Below are 12,234 nucleotides of genomic sequence, written 5' to 3'. Positions count from 1 at the left end.
TCGTCTGGTGCAGTAACTGCTTCTCTCGTCTGGTGCAGTAACTGCTTTAGACTCAGCTCATGCGTCAGCTTCGCAGGCAGGATTTGGTCCTTTAGATGTGCCTGCGGTCCCGTCCCATCATTTCCGTACGTCTTCCTTGCTAACGGGGGGCTCCCTGACAGCAGGGATGCTGCTTTAGGAATCTCTGCACCCCCAGCACTTAGCAGTATGCCTGGCCGGGGGCTTCATGCATGTGAAGAGAAGTAAGCTTTCATATCTGTCATATTAACCATGGGCCAATAAATCAGGTGTAACTCTGGCTTCAGCCTAAATCTGCCTCCCGTCTACGGCCATACCACCCTGAATGCGCCCGATCTCGTCTAAATCTGCCTCCCCACCCCCCACCACCAAACACAGTGTTACTGCTTTGTCCAGCTTAAAGGACTAACCAAACTCCTCGGGTGCTAACATTTATTTGACTCTGGGCCTTATTTCTACCCAAAGCACAGTCTTTACTTTGGAACATTCGATAAGCACTGGCAAAGAGAGGGGAGCACCCACGCTGCCGTTTAGAAAGCAGGGGAGAAGAAGCCTCTGACACGCTCCACGTACGTGACCCTGGACCGTGTGGCCTTTGTGGGCCTCAGCTTTCTCATCTGCACAATGGGGACTGGCAAACATATCTTGTAGGGGTGTTGACAAGACTACCTGGAACAGCAGGGACTCAACAAACAGAGGTCGAGCATAATCGGTGAGAACACCTCTCCCAGAACTACCTTATAACTCATGGTGGACACACAGCGTAGCGGCAGGGTACTGACAAAAACAGTAACTGGAACATTAACCGGAAAATTCTTTTCTTCAAGTACCCTTCTCTCTGTCTGACTCTCGAATATGACCGTGAGTTTTAGCAAATTCTTCTGTGACAAAGTACAAAGAATGTGACCAGGGTCCAAGAACACAAAGTGAGAACAGAGAACCAGTACCCCCTTGACCTAGTGTCGGACACCTTCTGACGGCCGTTTTACGGGACCTGGGATCCATGTCGGCTCAGGTTCAGTTGCTCTTTCGTTAAAAGCCACTCACCACCCTGTTCTGAAACTGCCAGGACAGCTCTGGAGCCGAGGGGCCGCATCGCCCTGGGAGCCTCTTGCAGTTCCCCCCACGGACAAGGTCGCGGACGCTTCCCACAGCCTTACCTTTCAGTTCTCGGGCTTTGGTGTCCAGCATCCTCTTTTCTTCCTCATTCTCGCTAGGAATTCCTTCATCTTCATCTCTGTTCCTAATCCCAAAACAAAACAAAATGGACCAACAGCCCCCACGACGTTGAGGACTCTGGTCACTGCCCCCTCGAGGATAAAAATCACAGAGGCTGGGACGGGCCCTGGCGTTTGACTTACAGGGTGTTGATCGTGTCCTGAACGATCTGAATCCAGCTGTTCCGCTCCTCCTTGGAGCTAGCATGCACTTCCACCATCTCTGGGTCCTTCATCCCCATACTGATTAAGAATAAACCTTTCTCCTCATGTGCTACTTCCCTGACAATCAGTTTCTTTAACGAGATCACTGTTGATTTCTGGTCCTGGAAAAAGGGGAGAGGGTCGATGTAAGAAAGGCATACAATATTCTAACTCTCAAGAACAACTCTGATCTAAGGCAAGACCAGATGCATGATCTCACTCACGTGTGGAATCTAAAAAAACAAAACAACCCCACACCAAACTCACAGAAAAAGAGAGACCGGACTTGTGGTAACCAGATGTGGAGGGGTAAGCAGGGGGAATGAGATGGAGGAGGGTGGTCAAAAGGCACAAACTCCCAGCTATGAGATAAAGAAGCTCTAGGAATGTAACGTGAACACGAGGACTATGGCTAACTCTATTGTTCGGTACAAATAAACAAATTCTCAGGGTTCTTATCATAACAACTATTTCATTTCTTCCTTCTTTTCTTTATATTGTATCTACATGAGATGATGAATATTAGCTAAACTTATTGTGATCATCATTTAATAATATATGTAAATCGAATCATTATATTGTACACCTTAGATGGTGATATATGTCAATTATTTCTCAGGAAGACTGGAAAAAAAAGCGTATGGTTTAACAACGGTAGATTCAAGATAAAGAGAAGTATCTCGTTATTTCATCTCCATTTTATCAAACAGAAAAAGATTTCCAAAAAAGAAATGATAATTTATATCCACAGAGTTTTCAGACATGGTTTCTACATGATGAATCCTTCTAGGTTCCTCTGTGACTGGCTGGCAACATTACAAATTAGCACAATTTATGGGGCATAATGTGCAAGAAATACTCCAGTGATAGATCTCTTTAGGTCAAACGTCCAAGGCTCTCAAAGGGACTGAGAGGGAACAGAAAAATAATTTTTTGGGGGGTGGGGTGGAAAACTGCAAGAGTATCTGAGGAAATACTCAGAGGAATCTGTCCTGAGCAAAGTAATGCTGAAAGGGTGGGAGAGCAGGAATCCAGCGTCCGGACCCCATACTTAAGCTAGCTCTTCCAAATACTATTCGTTACAAATGGAAGAGCCTGACAGTTCAGCTTACCAGTGATGCGAAGACGTATTTCTGGTCTTTTTCTTGAAGGAACACTAAAATGTCAGTAAGCAGAACTGCCTGAACCTCTGTAAGTGGGGAAGGAGAGAAAGGACAAGGATTACTTAGCAGTGAAGCAAGTTAGACGCCAACTCAGCAACCCGGCCCACAGAGCAAGTCAGGATGGGAGAGTACTCTCCACTCCTCCAAGGTGATGGATGGATTTACATTTCTGCAATGATATCGGTCATTACATTTTTAGAGGCATTTTTAAATGTAGTTATCACCAAAGCCTTATCTTGACAAAGCTTGAGTACTCCATTCTGGAAAGATAATCCCATAAGGAGAGACTTGAAGAACAAAATACTTTAAGAATAAAGCTGGGAAGGACTTTAACAGCTAGTAATAGCAACATATTCCACCAAATACTCAGGTCATAATACTCCTCGACTTCCGATCCTAATACTGGGAGAGGCGTGGGAGAGCAGACCGGAGAGCTGCCAAGAGGTGATGTATCAAAAGAGCTCAGTCTAATGAAAGGTAGGCTTCCCCCAACCCGCAGGACAGAACGGCTCCACGAGGCCCTCGCATTCCACAGGTACCTGCGAACACAACGGCTTGTCCCCCAGCTCCAAGAGGTCCTACTCAGCCTCAACCTCTACCATAGACACAGGCTGCTCTTCCTCTCAACTCAAACAAAAGCCAAGTGAGAGCTCTACTTGGATCTAGTAATCCAGGAAATGCCACCAGCTCCCGCTCTGCTGGAGGACAGGAAGTGGCATCTCCCAGTACTCCCCTAGAGACAAAGTCTGGCGTCTCCAGAGAGCTAACAGGCTCATCGACCCCCACAGCCCCTGGGGAGAGAATGGAGCGGACTCATGCAGCCCCCTCCCAGGCGGTCGGGCCTTCTCTCCTGCTTCTGCCACAGCCGGGAGCCCCTCCCTGGTAACTCACGACACAGCTACGAAGAGAACAGAAGCAAGCACAGCTGGTTCCTAGGGAGGTACCGTTTTCAGCCAAGACCAACCAGGCTGTGCGTGACTATTCTGTGGACTGCTATTAGTTTGGACAAGTTTCTTAAAGTTTACTTGTAAATAATTCGGGTGTCTGCCAAAAAAGAAAAAAAAAGTTCCAAAACACAAGTTTCCACTTCGTGGGACGCTGACGCTTCTGTGACCAGTGTCAGAGGATCAGAGAAAAACAAGCCCAGCCCTCTCGAGGGGTGCCCAGCGCAGGACTGGCTGTTCCTGGCACGAGCTTGCCTGAGGGCAAAGGGCTCCCCACCAGCCCCTAAGTGCACTAGGGCCCTTCAGGCCAGAGAGACTGTCTCGTGCCACTGGCGGCCCACAGCTTCATGCCCACAGCTGGGATCCAGTCGTTGCTAGTCTGGGAGTGGATAAATAAACCGCCGTGCACAGGAAAGAACCAAGTGCTGGCTCCAGGCAGCGGCCGCTCTAGGAAATTCAGGACCTTGCAAGAGGAGACAGGCGCTTCCCAGTGTGGGAAGAGTCCTGATCCGGGCTTCTCAGAGCATCAGAGGACTGGGGCTGGGAGGACGGAGGGAGCCTTGGGGATCACCTAGTCCAAGTTCACCGTGCGGCAGGGAGACACATCTGCTGGAGGCAGGAGGGGCCTGTTCTTCTCTCTGAAAGGCTCCTGTGCTTCCTTTTCATGCCCCCCGGGCAACTCAGGCCCCTGCAGCCGGGGCGGTCCTGTGTCCTTCGCCAGTGTCTCCCCAAAGGCCTAGAACCGCTTGTCCTTTAAGGCAGCCCCTCGCTGCCTCCACCGCGTGCTAGAAAACAATCTACTGTGTCCCTTCCTTGCTGGAAACCCTCCATCTGGAACCCATTCTTTGCCCACCCCCATTAACAGTGTCAGCTGTCCGTGTCTCCGTCTGGACGAGGCCCCTCTCTGCCCGTGTCCCCAGCCCTCCCCGCCACTGTCTCTGCTGCCAGAGAGCCGGGTGCGCCTGCCCTTCATCCTTCACCACTAGCTCCATGCCACTCCGCACTGCCTCCCCCTGCTTAGTTCAGCTCTTGGTTCCAGCACCCAGCAGACTATGCGGCAAGCACCTCTTCACAGGCCTCTTCGTTCGGAGCCCAACTTCTAGGCGCGGTCAGCTTCATTCACCTTTGAGGCCCACCGATCACCTGGGCCGTCTTTACTGTTTGGTCCAAGCTGGGTGAGATGCTAGCTGGACTCTAGGCCACTGGCTGGCAGCAGCTGCCTACAGTGTTCCTGACACATGAGAGACGGGAGAGAGGCCCACATTTCATCCCTAGCCTTGGCTTTACGTCAGCGGGGCTGACGGCACGGGGCCAGCCTGCCTCGAGCACGCAGCTTGCAGGGGCCGGGGCCGGGCTGGGGCATGCTCAGGGCTGCTGGTCAAGTCAGAGCTGTTATACAGGCCTAGAGAGGGCAGGTTCGACAAACAGATTAAAAAAAAAAAAAAATCAGATGTATAGATGAATTAACAAACCTCACAGTAACTTCCTTAACTTGATGTAGCTCATCCTTTTTAAGAAAAAATTAAAGCCAAATGGAAAATTAGTATCTTTTATCATCTCTTGCTTAGAGAAAGATAGAAGAGATGAATATCATCAAGTTTTAATCATCTAGTTGGTGTGAGTTAAAAATACATTTCCTCTAAGGTCTTGGGAGCTGAAAAGTCCTCTACCATCTCTCTTCAGAACAGAACATGTGTTTTTAATCTCACAGACTCTGAATTGCTGCCTGATGGGGCTTCCCCTCCTTGCACCTGTTTCCAGAGACGCCAACCCCAAATGTGTTGCCCGTTTCTGTAGGGGAATACACCTTCCTTTAATAGCCCAAGTTTTTGTAGTAATCTTACACTTGGCTTTTTTTTTTTTTCCTTTTTAAACAGCATTATGAACTTCACAATATAGAATGAGCATCTTGCCACAAGAGACACATAACACCAGAAGGTTTACAACAATGGGGCACTGAGAACGTTCAGTTCAGGAGGCATGTGTGTCTTCCTATGAGCTGGAGGGAAAACATCAGGATTCGAGGCCTAGGCCACACTCCTCATGACGGCACGGCCATGGTGAGGAGGGGCAGTGCTCAGGGCCCGCAGGCGATGGCTGAACTGCTTTTCCCTCTGCTGTCTCACCTCCTCCTGAGCCTTTCCATACACGCCCCCCTCACCCCGTGGCCCTCCGAGCCACTGACGCGTGTCCCAGCTATACCGCGGAACGGGACCGACGACGACTGACTTGAGGCACATGACACACAGTCACTGGCTTCCAGGGCAGGGCCAATGGCTCTCCGTTATTAGCAACTTGCTCCTTTTCATCCTTCCTTTCGTTTTCCTGGCTGGCATGAGATTTTTTGTTCCTCTTTGGACGTCACTGCTCCTGGGCCTGTCCTTGTGGTCTCCCGCTCCTCCCTATTCTGGACACGAGGGCCACGCCGCAACACGAAGACCCACACACCAGCCCCCCTCTGCCGCCTCCTCTCTGGGGCCGCCCCTGGTCCGCACGCCCTCGGGGCCACCGGGAGTAGGTGCCGAGAAGGGCCACCTTGCTTTATTTTTAAATTAGTTTTTTTTTTTCCAATTTCCCTACCTGCATCATTCCCTTGTTATCTTACTGGAGGAGTTTCTGATCTTGTAATTTATCTCAACCTCATCCTTTTTTTTTTTTTTTTTTTAAAGATTTTATTTATTTGAGAGTGAGAATGAGAGCATGAGAGGGAGGAGGGTCAGGGGGAGAAGCAGACTCCCTGCCGAGCAGGGAGCCCGATGCGGGACTCGATCCCGGGACTCCAGGATCATGACCTGAGCCGAAGGCAGTCGCTTAACCAACTGAGCCACCCAGGCGCCCAAGATTTTATTTCTTTATTTGAGAGAGAGAGAATGAGAGACAGAGAGCATGAGAGGGAGGAGGGTCAGAGGGAGAAGCAGGCTCCCCGCCGAGCAGGGAGCCCGATGCGGGACTCGATCACGGGACTCCAGGATCACGACCTGAGCCGAAGATAGTCGCCCAACCGACCGAGCCACCCAGGTGCCCTCAACCTCATCCTTTTTGATACAAAATTAAGAACACTTAAAGGACTGTTGTTCCTGTGTGATGTACGGACATGGGCTCCCTAGGAAAAACCTGGCGGCAGGTTTCTAACAAAAACATCTGAATTCTGCTTGCTCTTTGTCCGGTACACAGAGACTCAGACAAAAACGAGCCTTACCTTTCAACCTTCCTGCTGCATTCTTCAGAAACACAGCCCCGTCCCGCACAAGCTTCTTCCGCTTCAAATCCTCCTTGGCAAACATCTGGCCGCTCTTCATCCTCATGATCGACTTGCTGTCTGTCTTTGTATAAATCTCATTGAGACGCACTTTCTTTTCATAACTTGCCACTTTGCTGTCCACAGCTCCAATCACATCCTTCACCAGGCTCAGGGACTGAGCCAGATCTTCCTGCTCCACGTCATTGTCTTGGAAGGAAGGAATAATCCTGTTTTTAATGGATCCGTTCAGACAAGGAGGGGGAAACCTACTTCCTCGCCCCACACCATCATCTTCCCTCTGGGGACAGGCTGACAGTGTGTCTGGCAGAGTGAAGCCAACACACCAAAGGTCACGTGCCAATCCCTGTCACCAGGTTAATCCTAAATAAAGTTAGATGTTCTCACTCTAGACACAACACACAATTCCATACCATGTCCTGAAGGAGAAGGACCCAACAATTTCAGGGAGGGAGAGGAGCAATAATTTTTTAACTTATGTCTTTGTTTTACCACCTCACCTTTAACGAAACTGCCTGGGAGCAGGGTTAGCCAAGAGAGAACCTTCTAAGTCCTGGCTAAGTGAGAAAAAGCAGCAGGTCTAGCACTCATGGAAAGAAGTGGGGGGAAGCACCACCCAATCTCGCGGTAAGGGAGAAAGATGCTCAGGGTGCGGAATCTGGAGGGAGTCAGTGGTTCTTTCCCTTCCTGCTCTCATCCACCCTGCATATGGTGATGCAGCATTTCAAGTTTTCACTTAAGAAAACTTTTTTTTTATTTTAAAGATTTTATTTATTTGAGAGAGAGAGTGAGTACATGAGAGGGGGGAGGGTCAGAGGGAGAAGCAGACTCCCTGCTGAGCACATTGCTTAACCAACTGAGCCACCCAGGTGCCCCAAGAAAATGGTTTTTAAGGCAAAACACAGGATCTCTTATAGACCTGTGAGAGTCTGAAGGAACTCTTCCTTGGGGCCCCTTGTGCTGCTGGACAGACGGGAAACAGTCCGAGGGCAGGCACGACTGGGTAAGGAGAGGGGCTCACCTTTGGTACACTGCAATATTCTTTGGAATAAAACTGGGTATTTGGTGATCCGCTGGGTCACCAGCAATATGCACTCTGGGATTCCCAGCCTCCTCACAACAGCGCTGCTCATCTTCTTCTGCAAAGGACAGAACAAATTATCAGGAGCTACTGCAGGAAGGTTCTGGTTCAACGGACAGCAACAGCGCCCTGGACAACCATGCAGATTTCCATGTTTCACACCAATACCTTCACAAAGGCCTGGAACCGCTTGTCCTTGGTATAAATGTCTTTAAAGTAGTTCACAGACTGGTTATGCTGCCCACAAAACTTGCCGTACGTCTTCTTTAAGCGCTCTGCATTCTCCCCTGAAAACTGTGGAGAAAAGACAACAGACGTTAAGTCGGAGCTCAGGGTGCTAAAATTTTGCCACCATTTTGTATACAGTTTCCAGCCTATTCATAAAATCCAAGAGTGCTTCCCCAAGAATTCCCCCTAAAGATTCAAATGGCGCAGCAGCTTTGGAAAATAGTCTGGCAGTTCCTCGGAAAGCTACAGTTACTGTGTGACCGGCAATTCCGCTCTGAGGCATTAAACGTACTCCACACAAAAACTTGGATACGAAAGTTCATGGGTGCCATATTCACAAATGCCCCCAAGTGGAAAGAAACCAAATGTCCCTTAAAGGATAAATACAATGTGGTAGATACACAGGATGGACCATTATTCAGCCACAAAAAGGGATGGCATATGAATACATTACAATACTGATGAACCTTGAAAGCATTATTCTAAATGAAAAAAGCCAACTGCAAAGGTCTCTATATTGTTTTATCCCATTTACATAATAAATCCAGAATAGACAAATCCACAGAGACAGAGAGGAGATTAGTGGATGCCCAGGGTAGAGGCAGTTGAGGGACAGGGTGATAAAGATGCTCTAAAATTGACTGTGATGACAGCTGTCCAACTCCGTGAATATAGACCACTGAGCTGTATTTTTTTTTTTTTGAGTTATATACTTTCAATGGGTACATTTATATATGGCATTATGCATTTATTTCATTAAACATGTTATATATATTTTAAAAAACAACCACCCAGAAATATCTATGTACTGTACACTTAAGTAATGCAAAATGTGTTCTAATTTCCATGTGTCATAAACACGGTGGTAAAACAAGGAGGCTCACTAGAAGTTTTCCTCTGAGATAGTCTTAAGAAAGGTGTCAGAAACAGCTATTCTTACCTAGGGATCTGCTTACCTCTCCTACCTCAGGCCAGCAGTCCTAACAATTCTGCGTGGCCTTTCATCATTCCTAAAACGTGTGTAATCTCAACGGCTCATCTGAAGATATGTTCACTTTGGGGTAAACCAATGCGTTTCTACATGGGGTCCATATGATGCTTGCTAAGCATCAATTTCCACTGTACTAAAAACCTCTGAAGGCAACACAAATCAATCCTTACCAGAAAAACTGGAAAAAAGGCTCGGGGTAGCTAGCTTTTCCTTTTCCCCTTTACCAAAGGGGAAGGTAAGGCACAGAGTTTATTGCCAATGATAATTGTGGATTTGTCCATTTTCCCTTGCAGATCAGTTTTTGCTTCCTATATTTCGAAACTCTCTTATTAAAGGCATAAACATTAAAAAAAAAAAAAAAGGCACAGAGTTTAGGTGCTCCACTCCCATCACGAAGCACGTGCTCTAAAAGGGTGACTCTTGAACTGGCACACAGAGCCAACAAAGGGACGCCATGGGCGGGGGGCTAAGATATGAATCCCCAGGTGCACGAGTATAGTGAGCCGTGGACAACACCAGTCAAGGTCAGACGAGGCACCTGGGCGGGTCTGAGGGCAGAGAGAGGGTCGTGGAAAATGTTGGGAGGGGATGTCCTCACTTGCAGAGCTGACCACTCCCACTTGGAGGCCCTATTTGCGGCAGACGGCTGCGTTCCGGTGTGGGCCGCACTGTGTGTGCATTTACCTCCTACCATGCCTACGTTCACTTGGGAGCACGGGGTCCATGAGGCACAGGTCGACGCTGTGTCTACCTTTGTGGTTCCAGCTGGGATTTAGATGCCCAGTAAACAGGCGAGAAAGGAATGAGTGAACGAGGCGAGAGGTATGGACTGAAGAATATAAGGGAAGGACAACACTCTCGAGCAAGTGTTCCAGCAACGAAGCCTCTGCTTCCAGCCCGAGGCAGAGACCTGCTGGGGAAGAGCCAGCCGGCGTCGCTGTGCCCATCTGTCCGTCCAGGTTAAACTAGCAAGGCTTTTTTCAAAATAACTTCTGGCCTGTTTTTGGAGTAGAGTTGAAACCACACCACACCTTGATGAAAATATCAGCAAGATCTATTTTATGAATTATTTTATATAGGTTCTTATTCAATTTTCTATGCTCAGTTGGTTTTCAGATAAATGAGTTCCTTTTTGATTTGAGGCACAGGGGGCCGTTGAGATTCCAACAGATAGCTTTTGATTTCTTAAACTACCCTGTTTCTGATGACAGTCTGGATGCTGAGAAAGGAAAATGGACTTTTACTGAGTATCTACCATATACACTAGGCATTTTATGTATACATTCCTTTTAGTTTTAAAAAACGGTGTTAGATGGGGCGCCTGGGTGGCTCAGTCGGTTGAGCAACTGCCTTCGGCTCAGGTCATGATCCTGGAGTCCCGGGATTGAGTCCCGCATCGGGCTCCCTGCTCGGCGGGGAGTCTGCTTCTCTCTCTGACCCTCCCCCCTCTCCTGTGCCCTCTCTCAAATAAATAAATAAAATCTTTAAAAACAAAACAAAACAAACAAAAAAACCACGGTGTTAGAGAAAATCTGTCCTCATTTACAGAAAAGGAAACTGGATGCTCAGAGATTCAATAACTTGCCTAAGTTTACAAACATAACGAATAGTACAGCCAGGATGTGAATGAGTGGCTGCTGAACCCTAAAGCTTCACTTTTTACCCCATTTTTTGGGAAAGATCCTTCTCGTTGCTCACCTGATTTACAAGCACATCTCCCATCCTCTTGATGAGAAAGTTCTTTTCACTTTTATCCACCAGAGATTCCTTCTTCCGCTCCAGGATCCTCTGAAAGAACTGGCTATGGATACTGATCAGCTCATCCAAACAGGGGAAGAGCTTCTCCACCGTCTGCTGCTCAAAAAGCAGCTCCGTCATCATCCCCCGGCTGTACACGTCGCTCATGATCTTCAGCGTCCGGATGTGGTGCAACTCTGTCTGCATCAACTCTGAAGGAGGACAAAGCTTAACGGTCAGGAACGTTCCTTTAAAGCGTTCTCCTTCAAAGGTCATCCGTGGCCATTTAGAACCCACTTTAGTCTTAAAGCTGTTTAGAGCACAATTTAAACTTAAAAACCAGGTCAACAGCTGTCTTTCCCCTTAAGTGTTCTCATCTTATTCCTCTATTTCACGTGACCTAACATTGTTTTCTGACAGCATACTGGAATCCATCACTCTTAAATGGTGGTTTCCCAAGTGGTCTTCGTTGGATTCAGAGCCTTTCAGAACTTACTGTGTCCCATTTCCTAGAAATGACTCATGCTTGGTTTCCAGTGTAGCTGAGGAATCAAACTGTACCGTCACAAGAGATCTCTCTCTAGGGCGGCTGCGTAAATAAGCACTCACAGTCAATAAAACGTTCAATAAAATTAAAGGAAACAATTTTAAAGAGAAAAGAATAGATATAAGATCCTGTCTCTAGACCTCAAAGTTTTTAAAGAAAATCTCTGACATGCTACATACTTGAAAATTGGCTTTCCATGGTCTAGTGATTCCCGATAAAAAATGCTGCACAATGTAAACCAAGTATTAGCAGAGCAAATGGAGAGTCTCACCATAAATCACTTCTTGCCGTTTGACCACATCTTTCTTTTGCTGTTTCAGAAACTTGCTGTCCACTATGCGACTCCAGGACTCGGCTTCTAGTTGTTTGGATTCCATCTCGAAGTCCCCCATTAGCTGTCCTTCATTCATGTCTGTACCTACTCCTCAAAATATCAAAAGATCAAGATCAGAATCTGGGGTCTGTGAGCTCTAGAAAGCCTACATTGGACTCTCCTCGGGTGATAACTTCATAAGACATAAACATGGCATTGACACAGGGAATATTCCCAGAACGCATAGTCTAGTACCAGAGAAAAATCACTTCCTGTTTGGGAGTGACACACTCCACATTCACAACTCTGGAAAAGAGTGATAAATATCACATAAATCAAATGTGACTGAGATTCAGGATTCCTATGTGAATAAGGAATTGAGAAGGACCTGGTAACTTTACTCGTTGAAGACAGTAGGCTTACAACCTGCCGAGAGAGCTACAACTGACCACGTACCAGAAGTCCAGATGAAGGACAAGTGTTTGTACTAGAGAATGACCACATGAAAGTCAATGACATCCCTCAATGGACA

General features: G+C 47.6%; 1 protein-coding gene across 17 annotated transcripts in view; it reads right to left on the bottom strand.

The window, feature by feature from the left end:
• Positions 1-12,234, bottom strand: part of AKAP13 (A-kinase anchoring protein 13) — a 320,846-nt gene that overhangs the window by 16,178 nt on the left and 292,434 nt on the right. For 14 of the 17 annotated variants that reach the window (XM_035024073.1, XM_035024072.1, XM_035024076.1 and 11 more), the window contains 8 exons: positions 11,661-11,813; positions 10,804-11,054; positions 8,055-8,180; positions 7,827-7,944; positions 6,746-6,994; positions 2,552-2,628; positions 1,380-1,561; positions 1,179-1,261 (listed from right to left, as the gene is read on the bottom strand). In XM_035024073.1, coding sequence (XP_034879964.1) covers positions 1,179-1,261; positions 1,380-1,561; positions 2,552-2,628; positions 6,746-6,994; positions 7,827-7,944; positions 8,055-8,180; positions 10,804-11,054; positions 11,661-11,813 — 1,239 coding nt within the window. The remainder of the gene's footprint in view (positions 1-1,178; positions 1,262-1,379; positions 1,562-2,551; positions 2,629-6,745; positions 6,995-7,826; positions 7,945-8,054; positions 8,181-10,803; positions 11,055-11,660; positions 11,814-12,234) is intronic. The other 3 variants (XM_035024077.1, XM_035024083.1, XM_035024075.1) reach the window with 2 other exon arrangements.

The sequence above is a fragment of the Mirounga leonina genome, unplaced genomic scaffold, assembly GCF_011800145.1.
Source record: "Mirounga leonina isolate KUSES-001 unplaced genomic scaffold, KU_Mleo_1.0 Mir_178, whole genome shotgun sequence".
Classification (NCBI taxonomy): domain Eukaryota; kingdom Metazoa; phylum Chordata; class Mammalia; order Carnivora; family Phocidae; genus Mirounga; species Mirounga leonina.
The sequence above is the reverse complement of the archived record's forward strand: the minus strand, read 5'-3'. Positions and strand labels throughout refer to the sequence as shown.